The following is a 20686-nucleotide window of genomic DNA, read 5'->3' as shown; positions in this document are numbered from 1 at the left end:
GTGTCCCAGTCCCTGTCCCTGGCTTCCCTATGAGGGACACAGACTCAGATGGGGGAGGCAGGTCCTTTAATTGTATTCACAGAGAGACTGGGAGGGGGCTCCATGTTAGGTGGCCTGCTGCCCAGGGACTCGGGGGCAGGGTCCGTGGGGGTTTGCGGTCTGGAGGGCAGATGGTCAGTACGGGACTCTAGACATGGTAGTGGGGGAACAGGGTGGGAGGAGGGGGGCTGGCTGAGGTGAGCCTCGAGAGGAGCAGTGGGTCCTCTGCCCACGCCCCCACGCCCCCGATCTGGTCTCTTGGTGGCAGAAGCTCCCCGGCAGGCCCAGCCCAGCCCGGTCATCTCAGGAGTGCCTCAGCTCCACCTCGGAGCCAAACTGGGGCCCATGGTGGGGCTGGTGGAGGCTGTGACGGCGGATGCTGAAGAGCCGCTGGGTGAGGACCAAGGTGGCCACCAGCAGGGTTACACCCAGGAAGAGCAGCACCCACTGGCCCACACGGGCCTGCTGCTCCTCTAGGTCCAGGCCCAGGAAGTTGACACGGCCGTTGCCTGGGACGGGGCCTTCTGAGTGAGCTGGGCAGGGAAAGCAAGGAGAGCAGGCGATGGGCAGGCTGTGGGCAGGCAGTGGGCAGGCAGTGGGCAGACGGATGGGCGGGGCTGGGGCTTGGTTAGGCTCGCTTCCCTGTTCTTGCTCTGAGGTCAGACTGCAGTCTGCCTGAACTGGGGAGGGGGCTGGCCTGGGGCTGAGGGGGATGGGGTGTGGTACCAGAGTTTGGTGTCCAGTTGTACTGAGGCCAGCCCAGCTTCTCCCCGTGCCGCCCATTTTCAGTGAGAAGCCAGTCCAGCAGCGGCTTGAAGTAGTTCATCATGGCGGACGCAGACATGTTGGTCTGGCCTGTGATGAGCTTCATGGCTTCTGGCCATGGCTTACTGAAGCCCAGTTTCATGGCATCCCTGGGGGAGCACCAGAGAAGGGACACAGAGTCAGTCAGAAGGACAGGTAGGGAGGCTTGCTGCTCCTGCCCCAGCCTAATTCCCGCCTTCCATGTCCCCTCTTCTGGCCTAAACCTCCTTTGGGATTGGGAGGGCTTGAGCAGGTCTGGGGGTAGGGGATGGGAATGGGGGAGGGATGGTTGGGGCCCAGAGGGCTCTAGTTCCCCACTGGGGTGGCACATTAAGGTCTGGCACAGGCTCCACCTGGGATCCCCAACCCAGACGCCAAAATGGCAGGTTTTCCCAGAAAAGCCCCACTGGGGTCAGAGCATGGGAAACGGTCAAAAGAAAGCCAGAAAAGACTCACGCCAGGCGCTTTCCTGCCTCCTTAGACTGGTAGATGTCACATGTGTGCAAGGGGCCCTTGTGGCCAGCTGCCTGACACAGAGCCTCGTGGAACTGGAACTGAATGACAAAGCCGACAAAGTACCTGGAGTGGAGGGAAGCATGGTGTGGGGTGGGGTGGCTGAGGACCTGTGCCACAGAGCCCCAGTTGCCCGTCACCTTCCACTGCAGCCCGGGTGTTGCAGGGAGCTCACCCTCTGGTCTTTAGGGTCTTCAAGGCTCCCTGTTCCCATGCCTCCCACCCGAGAGGCTCCTTCCACGTCTCGGGAGGACCTGATTTGAGGAGCTCTGGGGATCACTCATGGGTGAGGAGGGTCAGGGCAGAGCCCTTCAAAGATTGGGCAGTTGCTTCTGAGGCAGTAAGGTCTCCATCCCTGGGGTGTATGCAAGTAGAGGCCAGGTGTTGCCTCAAGAACCACGCTTCTGGCAGGGTGGTTTGGGCAGGGAAGCCAGCCCAAATGATCCCCTTTATTCCAAACAGCAGGGATTCCCTGGTATAAATCTGCAGGTCAAAGCCAGAGCCACCTCTGCACTTGGTTCAGAATGTCCCAAACCAGCAGCGCTGGCCTCCCACTTTGAATGCTGGGCATAAGCCATGTGCCACTAACTTTCCTGGCATTTCTTAAAAGTGCTTTGCCAAGTTTGTTGGTCAGAATTTGGAATGTGTCTCCTTTGCCCACCCCTGCCCTGGAGAATTATCTACTCTAAGCTCAGAAGCTAACCATTCACTTGGGCCTGGCTTTCACATGAAAGTGAGTGCCAGCTTGCAAGCTGGGAAACCAGTGGAGAAGGAGATGGTAGCCCTCCTCACAGGTCATCCTGGTACATTGTCCAGGTTGGGCCTGTTCTAAGGGCCCTTGGATCCCCCTTGGTCCCCTGCCCACAGCTGCTCTCTGGAACATCTGAGAAGGCTTTCTCTCCTTTCCTACACAGTGGGAACACAATTCACCTGCCCTACACTTCTTTATTAGATCCTGACTATATGCTGACATCATGCCGGGTGCTAGGTTGGGAAGGTGGGCACCATGAGCATGAGCCCTCCCCCACTGGGCTTCCAGGAACCACAGGTGGCAAGGGCTGGAAGTGACCAGAGCCCTCCTGGGACAGCCCTCCTTGCCCTCTGCCTTGCCTCACATGCGGCCTGGGCTATCTGCAGGTCAGGGACACACAGACCCTCCCCTCAGATGTCCCCAGACCCTTCTCTACCAGGAGGGTCCCAGACCCTATAATTACCCTTCCTAGCCCTCAGTAAGTGCTCTCCTGCAGCAGGCAGAAGGGAAGGGCTGGACATGTCTACACTCTGGCTACGTGACTCACAGCACTGGTGTGTTTACATGTCCCAGTTAAGAGTGTAACTTCAGGGGTGCCTGGGTGGTTCAGTCGGTTAAGCGTCCAACTCTTGGTTTTGGCTCAGGTCATGATTCCATGGTTTTGTGAGTTCAACCCCCACATCGGGCTCTGTGCTGGCAGCACAGAGCCTGCTTGGGATTCTCTCTCTCTCCCTCTCTCTCTCCCCTGCCCCTGCTAATGCTGTCTCTGTCTCTCTCAAAATAAATAAATAAAAACTTTTTAAAAAGAATATAAATTCATACTAGTGCGTTATGGCCACCATTTCCTGATCATGATCTATATTGGACAGTATGTTGAGAAGTTAAGTTCTGCTACAATTTTGTGAAATCTGCTACGATTTCACAGGTGCAGAAACTGATGCTCACAGACACTGAAAAATTTGCTTAAGGAAACAAAGAAGTGGAAACAAGATTTGAACCCAGTTCTGCCTGACCCCAGAACCCAGTTCTGCCTGACTCCATGCCCCTGAGAGCATAGCCTCCCAGTCCAACTGGGTCTCTAACCCTAGTTTTAGTGTGTAGAAGGTCTTCCAGGTATAATTCCAATTATATCACAGGCAATATGTTGAATATATATTAAAGAAATCACAATCTTGTTTAAAAACAAAATAAAACAAAACAAAACAGTGCTTAGCTCTAGCCATGGGTCATGGGTCATGGTTAATAATGTTAACTATCCAACCAAGGTCTTGTAACCATTAGCCAATTATAGTAGAGTTTCTGTTTTCAAATGCCTGGAGGGTAGAGGCTCTCATCACATCAAAAGTGTGAAACAACAATGAGCCTTGGTGGCAGGTAAGTGGCCTAGGCACAATGTGCCATGCAGCCAGGCCTCCCAGGTCACCCAGACAGGTAGCTCCCCACAGGGCAGTAACGGCACTTTGAACATTGAATAGCCTCCTCCCTTCCCCTTTACCTGATATAAGGCACACTTGAAGGAACGTGGAATTTGGCCCCTGGGTCAAAGTCCCCTTGAGCCCGGGCCACTGGGGGGCAGAGGCCCTGGTACTTTAGCCTGTCAAGGGAAAAGATGTTGGAGGGAGGGTTTGGGGAGAATAAAGTCAGGAAGAGTTGGTATTTTTGAGGTGAAGGGTGAACCTTGCCCCGGGGGTTCCACTGGACAGTCCAGATTCTGGTGTGCTGTGCCTCTGTGCACAATCACCCCCTGTGCACCTCATCACTTACACACACATTCACATATACAGATACCCATGGAGACACCCCCCCCGCCGAACCCACACCCCCACAAAATCATTCTAGAACCTGAGGTTCCACCACTCTTGGTTGTAGTTCTCCTTGGTGATGCTTCCATCAAATACCCTCCAGCGCCACTGGTCGACGAGGTAGCTGAAGGGGACAAAGGCGATCTTGTCGAGTGCCATCTTCATCAGAAAATTGATGTCTTGCTCTGCCAAGGGAAGGGAGCCTGGTCACCAGATCTCTGCCTGCCTTCTGCCACGTCCCAGTGGCTCAGCCATGATGGGTGTGCGGTGGGTGGAGAGGGGAGGAGTGGGCTCTGTGCCTTTCTGGGTCTAGCGACCTGCCTCTTGGGCTGGTATGGGAGTTCCATCCTCCCGGCTCACCCTGCTGGTGGCCTCCTTATTCCCCACTGTTCTGTCCCAACCTCTGCCTATGAGCCATCAAGTCCCCTCTCCCAGCCTCCCAAGCTCACTGCCCCTTCTTAGTCCCTCTGCCCACCAGGACTTCCCATTCCTCTCTCACCATAGCCGCCACCCTCGCTACTCAGCAGGTTGATACTGTGGAGGTGCTTGGGGGTAGACACTGAGAGGGCCAGCACATCTCCAATGGCCTCGTGAAAGCCAGGGTTGGCACCCTCCCGGAAGGTCACAGGCAAGTCCTTGTACTGCATGAAATACTGTATGTGGCCCATTTCATGATGGGCCACCACCAGGTCCTCCATGTTCACAGTGGTGCACTGCTTGATCCTGGAACACGGGGGGTGGGGCAAAGGGACCCGCTGTCCTTACTGCATACAAAGCAGACCCCCATCAATGCTATATGCAGGGAACACAGCTTTATGGGAAGGAAAACCAAAGGAGGTATGGAATGAGCCTGAGAAGGAGGGAATCTGAGGGTCAGAAGCCCCTACAGCATGGTCATCCAGGCCATTCTTCTGCTTCCAACTTCTCTGAATCACTCCAGCCCTCACTGCCATGCTGTTTTCTGACTGTGCAAAGTACTTGCTCAAAAGGCATAACTGAGGCTTCGCACTCAATTGTGATTAGTGCAGAACTTTCTAGAATGTGGATTCTGTGTTTTTCATGCACACATTTTGTCTCTTCCAAGACTTAGGTTTCCTGAAGGGAACAACAGTTATTCTGAGCTTTTCTACATCCCATGTGCCCAACACCAGCAAACACATTCACCCAGGACTTTCGTGGTTAGGGCTGAAATGACATCTACAGAGCTGTCCACATCAGAGGCCCAACCTCGCCCTTCATCTTTCCTCATTCTCTTTTGTGAGCCGATCAAATTCTCCCTTGGATATAACCAAAACCCTTCAGTTCAGTTGACCACATTTTTCTGCCATTGTATTGGGATGGGAAGAACCTCCTGGCATCCTGGTAACACCGAGGTTGGGGTCTGCCCACCTTCTCCTATGACTCCCCATACAAGGAAAACTCCCAAAAGAGTTCTCAACCCTCTGATTCTGTACATCCATCCCTACAGCTGCAGTCCTCATGCCTTTGAAGGAAGGGCCCAAGGATAGGCAATCCCGTGAACTCTGGCTGTTTTGTTCTAGTCTCTCTGTGTCCACTCTTACTAGAAGAAACTTCATCAATAGTGGCAGATCATCTTTGCCACTTCTCCCAAGAGGTGGGGTCTTCTTTTCCTTCTTTGCATCTGTGACTTGCTTCAGCCAAGAAAATGTGGCAGAAGTGACTCTGTGCCAGTTTTGGATTTAGCCTTTAAGAAACCAGGCTGTTCTTGCTTTCTTTCTGGGGGATGCCGACTGCCAGTAAGAAATCTGACTGCCTGACTGTCATACTGGGAGGAAGCCCAAGCTAGCCTGTAGAAAGATGGTCCCACCAATCCCCAGCTTCTCCAGTCATCCCAGTCCGAGGACCCAACATGTGAGTACAGAAGCCAAATGAAGCTTCCTGTCCCAGCACGTGCCACATGGAGAAAAACTGAGGTACCCAACCAAGAGCCAGAACCAAGGCTCCAGACACATGGCCCCACTGAGCTACACCAGCATCTCCAGCCATCAGAGCTACCCCAGCTGAGGTCTCCATCATTGTACAGCAGGGACAAGCCATTTCCACTGCATGTTGCCTGCGTTCCTGACTGATAAAACCACAAATATAAACAAATGGTTGTTCTATGGCACTAAGTTTTGGGGTGGTTTGTGCATCTGTCTATGCAGCAATAGACAACTGTCCTCCAATGAAGGCAGCTTCTGAGCCTCTGCCAATGGTGAATATGGATCTGTGCAAGGCCCCCCATGTTCTCATGTACCTGTCTGTGTCAAGACACATGCACCCAGGAAGATGGCCTGCTGTAGGCAGAGGTCACTCCAGAATGAGGGAAGGCTGGGAAGCTCTCACAGTGCTCACCTAGCACTGGGACCTTGGGCACTAACCAAGCTAGTGAAGCTGGTCAGTGCTTGAGAAGACCCTCACCTCGTAGACAAGGCTCCCCTGCCAGAAGCCAATGGCCAACCCGAGGCCAGGCCCAATGTTCTTGACCTTTCATGCTAAGCTCTGGCCCCTGTACTTGTTTCTGCTCACTCTGGCTGAGGGGACAATAGTGGAAGCTGTACTTGGTTCATCTCCTTGCCCACTGATAAGGTCCCCTGGCTGCAACCTGGACACACCTGAAGTCCTTGCCATTGTAGAAGTCCCAGGCAGAGGCGTGGCACACTACTTCCCGCCCGTCAGTCGGCTTTTCTAGCATTGACTTGTTCCAGAACTCAAAGGGCACAGGCAACAGCCCCAGGGAGGTGAAGAAATTGTCCGCTTCCTCAAACATCCTTCTGGGTGTCCAGCCCTACAAGCAGAGGGAGCCCTGCCAAACCTGGGGCCTCTGGGGACAGACTGTGTACTGCGTCAGGGTGGGGGTTAGGAGAGGGCTCAGCCAGAGGGAATTCCTGAAGCAGAGGCCTTCTCCCACCAAGGCAGAGGTCTCCCCTCCCTTGTGCCTTGGGGTTGCCCTGGAGGAGCAGAAATGTGATGAGGGGCCCAGTGCGCACCTGCTTTATCATGGCCTCTGTGGCATCTATCTTGGGGGCTGAAGGGAAAGGCACCACCAAGTCATAGATGTTGGACCAGGTCTGAGCCCACATGTTCCCTGGAGGCAGGGAGGGGAAGAGAAGGCAGACAGAGGAGAGAGAGATGTTATTTCTTACACTCAACACCATCACCCATGGAGAAGGAACCAGATCCCAAGCCTTATGATCACAAATGTATCCCGAGCACCTGCTATTTGCAAACCATGCTGGGATTTGACATACATTGTTTTTAGCCTGCACATCCAGCCCTGCTTTGAGTGCCAAGGGCTGAGTTCTAAGCCCCAGCTCTGCCCCCACTCTGGGGGCCACTTGGGCGTAATGCCTCCTTTTCCTGGGGTCTGTGTTTCTCAGTCATTGAGCTGATATCCGCTCCCACATCCTTGATCAAGGATGGCTGGTGTCTTGGGCTACAAGGACCCTAGAGACTGAGCAGGAACTAGACCCAAAGCTGGATGAGTTTCTGGAGTCTCCCTCACAGTTGGCAAATGGTCTGTGGCCCCGTCTGGCCTCTCTGCTCATAGTAACGAACCCCCCAGGGATGTGTTCTCTGTGGCTCGACAGGGACAAGAACCTGGTGGCCTCCGCTTTGCTCTAGTCCCTGCCAGACCTCACTGTCTTCCACTGCCTACTTCATTCATTCAGGGCATTTGAGTTTACAACCCCTGAAAAAATGAGGGTTCAAAAGTTGGGATGGACCTACACTCTCAATATTCTCTGTTCTCCTAATTCCTCTTCGCCTGAGTGTTGTCCTTCTAACTCCCTACTGCTACTTTTTCCATCTGTCAGAATCTCTCATCTTTTAAAATTTTTTTTTTTTAATTTTTGAGGGAGAGGGTGAGAGCACACGTTTGAGCAGGGAAGGGCAGAGAGGGGGACACAGGATCTGAAGCAGGATCTGTGCTGATAGCAGCGAGCCCGATGCAGGGCTCAAACCGTGAGATCGTGACCTGAGCTGAAGTTGGATGCTTAACCGACTGAGCCACCAAGCCTTCCCAGAACCTCTCATCTTTCAAGGCTCTGCTCGTGTGCCACTTCCTGGGGGGGAGGTGCTCACTTCTCATTCCCGGCCCCTTCCTCACCACCCCTGCCCAAGCATCATGGGTCATATGGTCTCCTGCGATGATATTATGAATTCTGTCACTGCTCCACCATGGCGACCTGCACCGAGTGGCTCTGTAGCAAGTGTGCTAAATGCAAGCAAGGGGCTCGTCTCCCCGAACCCAGCTGCCACCCGGCCCCGGCCCCGGCAACATTCCCTCCAGCCTCACACCCTCACTCCCTCCACCCGATACACCATCGTAAGATCCTGCCCAGCCTGCCCTCTGCCATGTGGAGAGCACCGGTCCCACCTTTCCTCATCTGTGTCTGTCCCCCACCCCGCACCCCCACCCCAGGCCCAGTCCTTGTGCTCACCCAGCAGGTGAGCTGGAATGGGGCCCTCCAGGTTGATGTGTTGGGGCCCGTAGTGGCGGTGCAGGGCCCGGCGCACGTAGGCGTGCAGGTTCAGGTAGAGCGGCTGCAGCTCCTGGTAGAGCTGCTCCAGGTCGCGTTCCAGGGTTGGCATCTCGTACATGGCTCTCCAGGAGTCACCTGCATCTTCGTAGCCTGCAGAGGGGGCACAGGCTCTCTCAACACCTGACCATTCCCTGAGCACCCTCTGCCCTGCCCCCTCTAGGACCTCCCTCTCACCAAGGTTAGGGGCTCAGAGGACCCCTCTGAGGGCCCCAGAGAGCCCGAGATCTTGGCCAGAGGGACTCACCATTGAGCTTGGCAGCCTTGTTGGCAAGTTCCACATATTTGGGGAAAAAGGGGAGGATTGCTCTCCCCACCTTGTCTCGCCAGCTCTCCCAGGCCCACAACAGATCTTCATGTTTCCGGGACGTGGCCATCAGATTCGTCAGATCTGGGGGGCGTGGGGGGTAGTGACTTGAGCCTCCAGCCCTGGGCTCACCTCCCACCTCCTATAAGGTGATCTTAGTCATAGGAGTTTGGAACTCGGATAAAATTGGTGAACTCACGTCAAAAGGCCTGTACAGGCAGTGAGTCTAGTGAAATGGGAGAAAGGGCGGTGCCAGTCCTACAAAGACTTACAGGGCGGGTGGCCCCAGGGCCACGCTGCCCGCACACCACCTCAGGGTTGCAGCAGCCTTGTGAAGGGTGCGCGGGTTTGCACATCAGCGTTTTGGTGACATGGCGGGTCCCCCCAGCCAGGAAGTGGCCCAGCCAGGCACAAACGCAGACTCCAGGGCTGCTGCTCCCCACTGATTCCCTGCAAACCCCTCTGTGGGAGGGACAAATGGCTTGGCCGTCACAAGACCTGAGTTCCTATCTAGTCATCCACTGACCTGAAAATTACCTTGCAAGTCCCGGAACCCCCCTTCCTTTCCCTACCTTTAAACATTTTTTATTTATTTTTGAGAGACAGAGAGAGACGGAGTGTGAGTGGGGGAGGGGCAGAAGGAGAGGGAGACACAGAATCCGAAGCAGGCTCCAGGCTCTGAGCTGTCGGCACAGAGCCCGACGTGGGGACCGAACTCACAAACTGTGAGATCATGACCTGAGTCAAAGTCGGGCGCTTAACCGACTGAGCCCCCCAGGTGTCCCTCCGTATCTTTAAAATGGGGATAATCCAGCACTCATGGGGTGTAAAAAATCAAAAGGAAGCATGAGGCCCCTGAGCAGGGAGTGAGCCTTGTTGGTCGCTGAGTCCTCACAGGGCCCCGGGCACCTTTAGCTAACGGTTAGTGAACCGGACTGAATAAAAGGATTGCTGTGAAGACAGTACAGAGAGCCATCCCAACATCATCAGGGAGCCTGGAAGTCCTGGGTCTGTGTCCTGTCAAAGCCACGGGACTGTGCGTGTTGCCTCCTCAACATAGATTCAGTGGAGCTGACACGCACCTCTCGGAGCTGGGGTGAGGACGGCCTGAGCTCATGTGTCATTTTGGAAGCCTCACACAGACCGATGGTGGCTTCTCTTTCTGCCCGAGGACAGCATTTGGGGTCCCCCCACACCTCACTGACTCGCGTTCTCTCCGTTTCAGAACGTGCTTCATGATATCTACTTCTCACAGAGAATAAAGTACATTCAAATTAGTTCTGTTTAGGGAAAAAAATGTATTTTGAGAATTTCACCTCTGCCCTCTGCCGCTGCGAGTATTCTGTTTCGTTGCTTCTTAGTTTCACTAATGGCAGTGCTCTGACGGCCCAGGCCTGGGTTAGGAGGCTAATTGATGGGGGGAGGGAGGCTGAAGGCTGCGCTCCCTTTAATGGTCTTCTCCGTAAACATGCACATACACATGCAGGCACACATATGTCTCCGCTGTGCTTTGCGTGCATACCCATGTATACAAACCGTAGGCCAAACCCTGTCTCAGGAAAGCCTTCTCTTTCTCCTGTTTATTTTCCATTTCCCCTTCTATTTGTCATTGTTCTAATGTGGGAGTTGGCAGGAGGGCCAGGAAGAGATGGTTTCTGGGTAGCGATTCCTCAGGAGAAGAATGTTTAAGCCTCTGGCTCCCCAGCCCTTGGGAGGGTGAGTCAGGAGGGAGGAAAGGACATATCTGTGTGCAGGTACTTGGGTGTCCAGGGTGAGGCTTCCAAAAGGGAGAAGGTAAGAAGCACCAGCCAGTGTGGAGAGAGAAAGGGGACAAGCGAGAGCTGGTCCACTCCTTCCGGCAGGAAGTGGCTTCTCTGAGCTGTGGCTTTGGTTTTAGGGGGGAGGTGGAGGGTGGGGGCCAGGGAAGGTGGGGAAGATGTGGACAGGGTGGAGGAAGGAAGGTGCTTAGAGTTACTATCCCTAGTCGGGCATCTAAGCACTTGGCACACAAATCTGAGGTACCTCCTACTCTGAAGGGGAGAGCACACAGAGGAATCTAGCGGGTCCCTAGAGGGAGCAGATGGGCAGACGGCCCAAAGGAGGGTTGTGGCCCATCTAAGTGGTGGCAGAGAACCCCCTGGGGGAAAACAGAGGAGTGAATCTCCTGGGCGCACCGACCCCATGAGTTAGGAGACCCTGACCCCCCTTCCATGGGCCAGCACCCCTAACACGGTCAAGCCCAGCATCCCCACCCTCCCTCTCGCTCCCCACATGCCCTCACCAGGCTCCAGCTGCAGACAAGTGCCATTGGCGTGGCACACAGAGGCCACGCTGTAAGTGGTTTCCATGTCCAGCAGGATCTGGTTGTACTGCAGGAGGAAGAAGAGAGGCTGTACCCCTTTGCTACCCGTTCTGCCCCAGGCGCCATCATGGGCAGGGGGCACTATGGAGCTGGGGGAGCATGTAGGTGCACGTCAATGTGGCAGATGTCATGACACAGAGGAAGAGGAAGCAGCTTGAAGGCCAGACCCCGAGCTAGGACCTGGTCCTGACCTTGGATCTTCCCCTCCCTGCTCCGCCACAAGCCACATACCTCCTCCAGCTCCTTGGCAGGCAGTGCTGCCCGCTCTAGGTCCTGAATCTTCTTCATCATCCGCTTAATGCTGTCATTCTGGAAGCTGGTCATATCAAACTGCCTGGCCCAGGTGCCGAACTTCAAGGTGTGGTTTGCCATCTGTATGTTCTTCTGTAGCTGAAGGCACAGGGGGAGAGTGGACCGTGGCATGAGGCTCAGGAGCTCTGGAGTGGCCTCTGAGAAGGAGGTGCCATAGGGGGAGCAGAAGGGACTGAGGGGTGCAGTGAGGGGGCAGTTTTATCAAGTCCGTTGCCTTTGCCGCAAAGACCCTCTTCAACCTGGACTGTCTATAATGTCCTGGATGCAGTCCGTGCCCCTCAACAGATAGCCATGGTCACGCAAGACCTATCCTGGCAGGGGAAAAGCAGGGGAAGCCCACCCTGTGTCTTGTTAGCAGACGGACAGGTTGGCATTAGTTCTGTGGCCTCTCTGAGCTTTAGGGTCCCATGTGTAAAATGGGAATAAGATCACTGGTTTTGCAAGGCTACCGAGGAATAAATGAGGCAGCAGATGTAAAGCGCCAAGGAACTGTGGACAGCACACACAATGGTCTTCAAGAAATGCTAGTTCTTGGGGCCCCTGGGTGGCTCAGTCGTTGAGCATCTGACCTCGGCCCGGTAATGATCTCGCGGTCTGTGAGTTTGAGCCCCGTGTCAGGCTCTGTGCTGACAGCTCGGAGCCTGGAGCCTGCTTCACATTCTGTGTCTCCCCATCTCTCGGCCCCTCCCCTGCTTGCACTCTGTTTCTCTCTCTCTCTCAAAGATAAACAAACGTTTCAAAAAAAGAAAAAAAGAAATGCTAGTTCTCGGTGGCTCACCTCGGTATAATCTGCACTCACCACACAGGTGAAGAGTGGAGTGAAGGGAAGCTAGTCCTTGCTGTGATGGCAAACAGGGACTTTCAATCTACAAATCCACCTTTACTGTTACTTATTTATGTACAAATCATTTTTAATTTTTTTTAACACTTATTTATTCTTGAGAGAGAGAGAAAGAGGGGGGCGAGGGGGAGAAAGAGAGAGGGAGACAGAATCCAAAGCAGGCTTCAGGCTCTGAGCTGTCAGCACAGAGCCCGATGCGGGGCTCGAACTCACGAACTGTGAGATCATGACCTGAGCTGAACTCGGCCACTTAACCAACTGAGCCACCCAGGCGCCCTTATGTACAAATCATTCTATTGCTAACAACAGACTGCTTGTTAATCAGAGACAACTTCTTTAGGCATTGAGCATTTACCCACCCAAATCTGAAGTTGAGTATTATTTTAAATATTTCCTCTGGATTTTTCACAAATCCTGACAGCCTCCCTCCACACACACACACACACACACACACACACACTGGGTGTGTGTGGGGGAGGGGGCAGCTGGCTCTGTCTTCGGTTTTAAGGTTTGGTCCCTGGGAGGAGGAGCAGGCACATGCGGGGTGTGTGTGTGTGTGTGTGTGTGTGTGTGTGTGTGTGTGTATGGGGGGGAGGGGGCACATGGACAGGGTCCCTACCAGGATCTTGCTGGCCTCTGTGGTGATGTTGGTGTTATAGTTCCAGTTAGCCTCAGCATACTCATTCCATATCACCTGGGATCTTCGGTCATATTCCTCCACAAACTTTCTAGCCTCCACCTCATCGGTCACCAGGCCTGTAGGACAGAGTAGAGGCAAACAGACAGGCCTCCCCTTGCCCTCTGCTGCGGGTGGGCCCAAGCCTGCCACTGTCCCTGCCTCTCCCTCCTCACCGGCCCCCCCAGGCCCCGCCCCGTCCCCCCAGACGGTCCCACTTGGGTTCTGGGTTGTCTGGCTGCTGGTTGTTGTCTGGCGAGTTGTTGTCTGGCTGCTGGTTGTTGCCTGGCTGGTTGTTCCCTGGTTGGTTGTCACCTGGTGGGTGGCCTCCTGGCTGGGGACCAGCATGGGGTGCCCACAGCAGAGCAGGAGAAGGAAGAGGCTAGGCAGTCCTGGAGCAGCCCAACCTTGGCCCATGGCCGCAGGAGAGCAGAGCCCTGTAGCCACGGTCCCCCTGGCCAATAAGAATGGAGCCTGCAATGTGACCTCATAGAGCAGTGTGCCTGCCAGCCTGCCCCCAGGGAGGGGCCTCAGATCTGGGCACACCCTCTCTAGAATGATGGGGAAGAAACATACCTGTCCGCCACCCCCCCCCCCCCGTCCCCCGCCCAAACCAAGCTGTGATGAGCAAAGGCCCTTTAGGGCAGGGCACCGGGGTCCAGCTGGGAGCAGCTCACCAGGAACCAGGAACCAGGGGCCTGTGTCCAGAGCCCAGAATCGGAGAGTTGCTTTAGCACCCCACCCCACCCTCCATCAGGGCTTTACCAATGTCCTGTGGGTAATTGTGGGGTACTGGTGGCCGCCACTGGTATTCCGGCCACCCCAGCACTTCGCCGTTGCGCTGATTCTGCTCCTGCAGCCACCGGCTGACCGGCTGGAAGTAGTTGAGCAGAGGTTGAGCATCCAGTGTATCTGAGCCAATCGCCTCCTTTAGCACCTCCTGCCAGGGCCGTGAGGAGCCTGACCGCAGCGCCTCCCTGTCAGGCAGAATGGGCACGGTGGGCACAGGGGGCACAGACCAGCATCCAGTACTGGTCCCTGGCCCACCTCTGTCCCCCACTGGCCTGCAAGAACAGCAACATTAAGATTCTGGGGAACCAGGAGCTCTGGGAAGGGGACAGGGATGTTGTCTCGTCCCATGCTAGCCAGAAGGCCCACTCTGTAAATACTTGCGAGGAAGGAGGGGGTGGGAGGGAAGAAAGTCTCCCTCTGCCGGCAGGGCCCTGTGACTTTCCCATGAGCAGCCAGTTGCCTTTTAGACACATCTTCCTTCCCCCTCTCCCCTCACCTCCCCCTTGCCCTCTTGATCCCCCCACACACCTGAGCTTGGCCCCCGCCTGGGTGGACTGGTAGATGTCGCACTTGTGCAGTGGGCCTTGGTGACCCGCCTCCTTGCACAGGGCTTGATGGAACTGGAATTGCAGCACAAAACTCACAAAGTACCTGCAGGTACGGGCTGGGTGTTAGGGGGGGATGGTGGGGGGGGGCCCTTGCCCGGGCACCATTCAGCTCCCCACAGGGCAGAGGCCAGACGGGGGAGAAGGGAAAACCAAGCCTGGCTCCAGGGAGAGGCCCACTTAAAATTCCAGGCTCACGGGGGGCCCAGAAGAGCATGGGGGACAAGCCCTGAAAACTGGTAGGGGTTGGGGGGGGCAGTAGTACCTGATGTACGGTGTTACATTTGGGACATGAAACTTAGCTCCGGCATCAAAGTGCGTTTCATTTCGGGCAATTGGAGCACAGATTCCCTGATACTTGGTTCTAGAAGAGGATTGATAAATTGTTTTAGGATGTAAGGATTGCATGAAGGCTATTTTAGCCTTTGCAAAAAATGCTGTTAAGCAGGCATTCCCACCTTTCCCACGGGGGCCATCCCTTCCCCTCCTGGTGAATTGGGGAAGACTTCTTGGAGGAGGGAGTTTCAGGCAGGACAGAATGTATGGGGAAAAGGGTGAGGCGGGGGGGGGGGGGCGGTGTGATGGAGGCAGGAGGCTCCTGGTTGTCCAGGAGAGTGGGGAGGGCCTCTTGGGATTAGGCCTTTCCTGATTCCCCTTTGCTCACCGAAGATACCACCAGTCAAAGTTGTAGCGGGAAGGAGGGGTTCGCCCACTAAAGACCCCCCAGCGCCACTGGTCCACCAAGTAGCCAAAGGGCAGGAAGGCAATTTTTTCCAGTGCCATCTTTAACAAGTAATTGATGTCACTTTCTGTCGGAAGAGGAGATGAGAAGAGAGGTCAGAGGGAGATGGGGGTCCAGCTAGGGCAGGGTGGGCCTGGGCAGGAGCCGGCGGGAGCCAGCAGGTGGAGGGGCTGGCAGATGCAGAGAGAGGAAGGCTGGCCTTCAGGACCATGGAGCCCTGCTTGGAAGAGGGCCCTTGGGCAGTGTCCAGGTGGGACTCGGGGTGGGCTGTGAGGCTCCGGGTGGATCCCCAAACCTGCCTGACCTGGGGCAGAGCGGCAGAAACAGGAAGGGCAGGTGGGAACACGGGCAAGTTGAGTCCTGCCGTGGGATGGAGTGGGGTCTGGGTAGGGCCGGGCCGGGTCCTCTCCACCCCCCATACCCATGTCATTGCTGACATTGTCCAGCAGGCCAATTTTGTACAGATGTTCAGGAGTGGAGACGGAGAGCGCCAGCACATCCCCGATGGCCTCGTGGAAGCCAGGGTTGGCCCCTTGGCGCAGGGAGACAGGCTGGTCCTTGTACTGCAGATAGTACTGCACGTGGCCCATCTCGTGGTGCACCGTGGACAGCTGGTCCATAGTGACCCGCGTGCACTGCTTGATCCTGGGGCAGGGAGATGGCGAGGGTGAGGGTGAAGGACAGGGCAGGGACTAGAGCATGGGGAGGCTGGCCCCTGAGGGAAAGGGACCAGGCGGGCGCTGCCCTGGGCCTTGAAGGAGCTGGTGGAAACATACGCATCCTTTGCCCTGCCCCAGCCCACACTCGGGCCTTTGTCCTCCATTCCAATGTACAGAGTTGCTCCCCGGCAAAGCTGCTAAGGGAAGGTGGCCTAGACGGTCTCATATGCCCAGTGGCCTTGGAACAGACCCAGTCCACCAAACAGTGTTGGGGCTGGGGTAGAGGTTGGCCTGGGAAATGGCTTTCCTGTGCCCAGGCTGCCCACCCTTCCTGAAGCTCCAGAAACCCCCCTTTTCCCTCCCATGTCTAGACCTGAAGTCTTTCCTGTTGTAGAAGTCCCAGGCAGAGGCGTGGCACACCACCTGACGCCCATCGGTTGGTTTCTCCAGCATGGACCTTGTCCAAAACTCAGGAGGCATGGGCAAGAGCCCCAGGGAGGTGAAGAATTCCTCTGCCACTCGGAACATGTGCGTAATGTTCCAGCCCTGGTTTGGGGGGGTGGTGGTGCAGGTCCAGGTCAGGGACCAGCAGAGGGAGCTCACTGTGGCTGCCCCAGGGGCGGGTCTAAGGGTCTCCCACCTAGATTCGCTCCTTGCTCGTGAAGGGCATCTCTGCTCTGTGGCCTCCCTTCCCAGAGGCAGGGCCCCTACTAACCATAGTGGATAAACAAAAGTAGACGGCTGCTCTCACCCCACCTGTGGGATCCTGGAAGGAGGGGCTGGCACCTCACCCAGGACACAGACCCCAGATCACTGCTTGTACACACACTCAAGGCTGCTGCTATGTAGAAAGGGCAGGACTGAGGTCCCTGCCCTACCCGTCTCTCTCACATGACTTCTTCCTGCCCTTCTCCCCGTGTCTGACTACTTCTTGCTGCCCCCACCCTGGCCTGACTCGAAACTTACCTTCTTCACCATAGTGCTGGTCACGTCGAGACTGGGCTTGTTAGGAAAAGGCACCACCATATCATAGAGGTTGTCCCAGCTCTGGGCCCACATGTCCCCTAGACAGAGGAGGGGAGCCAGATAGCTTAGTTCCCTGCCTGCTTCCCCATATGTGCTGCTGGGCAGCTATCTGGGTGCCTGGCACCTGGGCCCTGGGAACTCAAGGGTAGCCTGCTCAGCCAGCTGAACCAAGCATTTTCTAGATCAGTCCCACTCAGACTCCTGAATGCTCCAGGATCTCTGGGGTTGGCGGTGTGAGCCCACATGATGCTGCTGGGGTCCTTCCTGGTGGTGCCGGGGTCCCTGCCTCCCAACCCTGAGGCAAGGCCACTGGGCTTGCACCCTGGGGCATAATCTTATCCCTTCCCCACTGGATGCAGTCAAAGTCTTCAGTGTGATTCCTAGCTCTGCCTTTTGCTAGTTCTCTGCCCTCTGCCAAGTCATTTATGCACCTCAAACTTCAGAGTCACTGTCTGAAAAGTAGGAACAGTAATGGTGATGAGAAGGGCCGCCTGCTATATGGGGTCATGGGGTGAGCTACGTGGGCTCGTGTGTGAGAGTGGACAGGATGATGCTCTAAAATGTGAGGCATGAGGAGGACAATCCATGGGACATGCATAGAGGCAAGGCAATGCCCTTACCCAGCAGGTGAGCAGGGATGGGTCCCCTGAGGTTGATGTATCTGTCCCCATATCGGCGGTGCAGCGCACGGCGGACATAGGCATGGAGGTTCAGGTAGAGGGGCTCTACTTGATGGTAGAGGTGTTCCAGATCCTCCACGAAGGTGGGTGAGTCATACCAGGAGCGCCAGTAGGCCCCCGTGTCTGAGAAGCCTGGTGGAGGGGGCAGGGGTGGTATTGGGGTGCAGCTCAGGTCCCAGGCTCTGGCACTTCCATGCCCAGCTACTTCTTCGCCATTCTCCCGGCCTGCGGCCCGTGTATCCGCCAGCTACTTAGAAAAGATGGCCTGGGGACCACTGCTCTGTGATTTTCCAACTAGGGGTCATTCCAACTCTAGCTAAATAGATCCCGGAGAGGCAAAGACGAGTGCTGGGGCTCTGAGGTGTGACAGGAGAGGCAGGCAAGAGGGCCAGTGTGAGAGCCAGGCAGCAGCCCAGAGGAAGGCAGACGGGGCTCGAGCTGGTTCTGTGCGACCTTGGGTCAGTGTACAGAGTCACTGCAACACTTACTCTTTCTGGGGTTGGGCTCAGTGGGGACAGTAGATGATGGGAGAGCACGTTGCCGTCTGGGAAGGGCAGTGCTCACACAACGGATGGGGTGGGTAAACTCACCATCCTGCTTGTAGGCCTCATTGCTGAGGGCAGTGAAGTTCTGGTACAGGGGTTTCAGCGGGATGCCCACAGCGTTGTGCCAGCCCTCCCAGGCATAGAGCAGCACGGAGTAGCTTCTTGATATAGCCATGATGTGGGTGAGCTCTGAGACACAGGTGAGTGGGGTCAGGTGCTTCCTTTGAAGGCAGCGACGGTCTTCAATAAAGCACCCATGCTGGTCTTCACCATCTCTACCTGCTTCCTCAACATCATGATGCCCCCAAAGCCAAGGGTTGCCTATAGGCTGGGTGGGATGGGACTGGGAGCTATACAAAGAGAGCACCCAAGAGGGGCCCTTGTCCCTAGGAAAGGGAGGTGGACAAAAGGAGGACATCCAGAGGCCAGTTCCAGACAAACTCTTCATGGCTCATCGGTTACAGTGGCTAACCTCAGGCTGCCTAGTGGATGGAGTAGGGTGTGGGCGGAGAATAGGAAGGTACAAGCAGAAGTCACAAGGGTCTAAGGCCTGTGGAGGGCTCTTGGGAGACTGAGAGGATCCATAAAAGGGAAAACCAGGCAGCCAAGAGGAAGGCTAGTAGGGATGGGTGAGGCCAAAGAACGCATGGGGGTGGGGGTTGGGGTGGGGACGGGAGCTGGAGGCTGGAGGTTTCAGAAATCAGATTGCCCAGAGAAGCAAGGGTGCGGGGGCATCTGACAGTCCAGCCTCAACTGGAGGTCAGCGCCTTTGGGTTTGGATTTACCCACTCCCTCCACGGCCCCTCCCATTAAACTTACCCTCCTTATGGGTACAGCAGGGCTGCAGGGGTGGGGTGGGGTGGGGTGGGGTGGGGTGGGGTGGGGAAGGGCCGGGAAGCCCCAGCAGAGAGAGATAGTAGGGACAGAGCCATACCTGGGTCCAGGGACCAGCAGATGGCAGTCTTGTTGGGATAGTAGCAGACCTTGGCCGTGGAATAGATCCTGTTCATGTTGCTTAGCAGAGAGTTGTACTGGCGAGTTAGAGTTGAGAAAATGTTAGTAGTGAACAGCCCCCAGAGGTAATGTGGCTGCCCCCTCCTCTTTCTGCTAGGATGAAAAGGAGGCCCAGAGAGGGGATGTGGCTTGGACAAGGCCACTCAGTGGCACTCAGGGCACTTCTGATCACTAATACACTGATTCCCCTTCCAGTGGAGGCAGCCTGTGGAGGTGGAAACAAGTGTCCTTAGAATTTGGGATGGGGTTCAAGTCCAAGTTCAGCCACTGCCTTGCAGTGAGGGCAAATCCCTCTCACTCTCTGGCCTGATGCCTTCTCAGTCCTCCTCAGTCTTTCTAAGGAAGCCCATTAATCCAACCAGACTATGGAGAAATTTTGAAAAACCCCTTTTCATCTGTTTACTTGAATTTTGCTTTCTATACCCCATCTCCAAGGAAAATCAATGTTTCAGGAAGCCATTCTGTGCTTACAGAGGCTTCCCCTACAATCAGGGTGCATACAGATCCCAGGGTCCCTCCCTGCCAGGCTCTTCCCCACCACCACCACCACAGTGCAGCACTGGAAGGCACACTGGCCATTTCTGCCTCCACCCCTCAGGTCCACCAGGCCCACCTGCTGCCGCTTTGCCACAGGCAGGTTGGCAGGGCCCAGGGTGCGCACACCACTGATGACCCTTCGCAGGATCGGGTCACTGAAGTTCTGCCAGATTGGGTCATAGAGGTCCTTAGCCTTCTGGCCCCAGATCTCAGCAAACTCCTGGTTGAGCAGGGCTGCTTCCTCCTATGGGCACCAGAGGGGATACAGGGGAGGCCATGGCACTGGAGAAGGGTTGGAAGACCAAGGGCGCCTGGAGACTGGGGCTTGCGGGAGCACCGCTCCCTCCTCTGGGGCCTTCGGGGTCAGGAACTGGGGGAATCTGCCTAAGGTGGGCAGTGGAGCAGAAATTGGGGCTAGAAGAGAGGCAGGTGGAGGAGAGGGTAAATAGACAGTTATGAGCAGTGACAGGAACAGGAGACAGGGGTAGGTTTCGGCTACAGAGGATGAGGACCCAGAGCAGAGTGGGCACCCTCAGCGCAGACTGCCGCTGACCCAGCCCGAGGTCATCCCAGGGAGCTGCCACCTGGGGGGGTAGGGGAGGTGGGTCGAGGTCGGAGGAGCCAGCTTTATCCATTTGGTTCTTGTACTGGGCACCCACCGCGCGTCTGATGGGGCGGAGCGGGGCTGGGGGCGCGGGCGGGTTCTCACCTGGTCCCCGCGGCTCAGGGGCCGGGGGCGCGCGCCCAGCTGTGACTTCCCGCCCCCCAGCGCCCGGTCGCAGGCCTGTGATTGGGCGTCCGGGCCCCGCCCCCGCCCCCGCCCCGGGCCCGCGCGCCCACCTGGAGCCGCGCGTTCTCCTCTGTGATGTTGGTGTCGTACTCCCAGCTGGCGACCGTGCTCTGGTACATCACCAGCTCGGCGCTCGAGTTGAAGCTCTTCACGAAGAGCTGCGCCCCGGCCTCGTCGGCGGAAAAGTTTCCGGGATGCAGCTCGGGGTCGAGCGCCAGGGCGGCGGGCGGCGGCGGCAGCAGCAGCGGCAGCGGCAGCAGCAGCAGCAGCAGCGGCAGCGGCGGCAGCGGCCCCCGCCGGGGACGGCCCGACGCGGCCCCCATGGCGCGGTGCGCGCTGTACGACGCG

General features: G+C 56.3%; 1 protein-coding gene across 2 annotated transcripts; it reads right to left on the bottom strand.

Annotated features, from left to right (window-relative positions):
* Positions 1-49: 49 nt before the first annotated feature.
* ACE (angiotensin I converting enzyme) lies at positions 50-20670 on the bottom strand. 2 transcript variants are annotated; one of them, XM_042965525.1, is made up of 25 exons: positions 20389-20670; positions 19625-19792; positions 18932-19028; positions 18043-18186; positions 17393-17584; positions 16713-16810; positions 16120-16292; positions 15509-15732; positions 15010-15154; positions 14611-14709; positions 14269-14391; positions 13714-13925; positions 12892-13028; positions 11351-11509; positions 11039-11126; positions 8698-8841; positions 8352-8543; positions 6900-6997; positions 6525-6697; positions 4409-4632; positions 3950-4094; positions 3603-3701; positions 1300-1422; positions 766-953; positions 50-572 (listed from the first exon to the last, which is right to left on the bottom strand). In XM_042965525.1, exons 1-25 carry the CDS (start codon positions 20659-20661, stop codon positions 343-345), a joined length of 3948 nt encoding a protein of 1315 aa, XP_042821459.1. In that variant the 5' UTR covers positions 20662-20670; the 3' UTR covers positions 50-342. The 2 variants fall into 2 exon arrangements, with proteins under 2 accessions (XP_042821459.1, XP_042821460.1); XM_042965526.1 differs by lacking the exons at positions 13714-13925; positions 14269-14391; positions 14611-14709; ... (7 more) ...; positions 19625-19792; positions 20389-20670 and adding an exon at positions 13167-13426.
* Between the last annotated feature and the right edge of the window lie 16 nt (positions 20671-20686).

Source organism: Panthera tigris, chromosome E1 (genome assembly GCF_018350195.1).
Source record: "Panthera tigris isolate Pti1 chromosome E1, P.tigris_Pti1_mat1.1, whole genome shotgun sequence".
Classification (NCBI taxonomy): Eukaryota; Metazoa; Chordata; class Mammalia; order Carnivora; family Felidae; genus Panthera; species Panthera tigris.
Note: the sequence above shows the minus strand (reverse complement) of the source record. Positions and strands in the feature narration are given on the sequence as shown.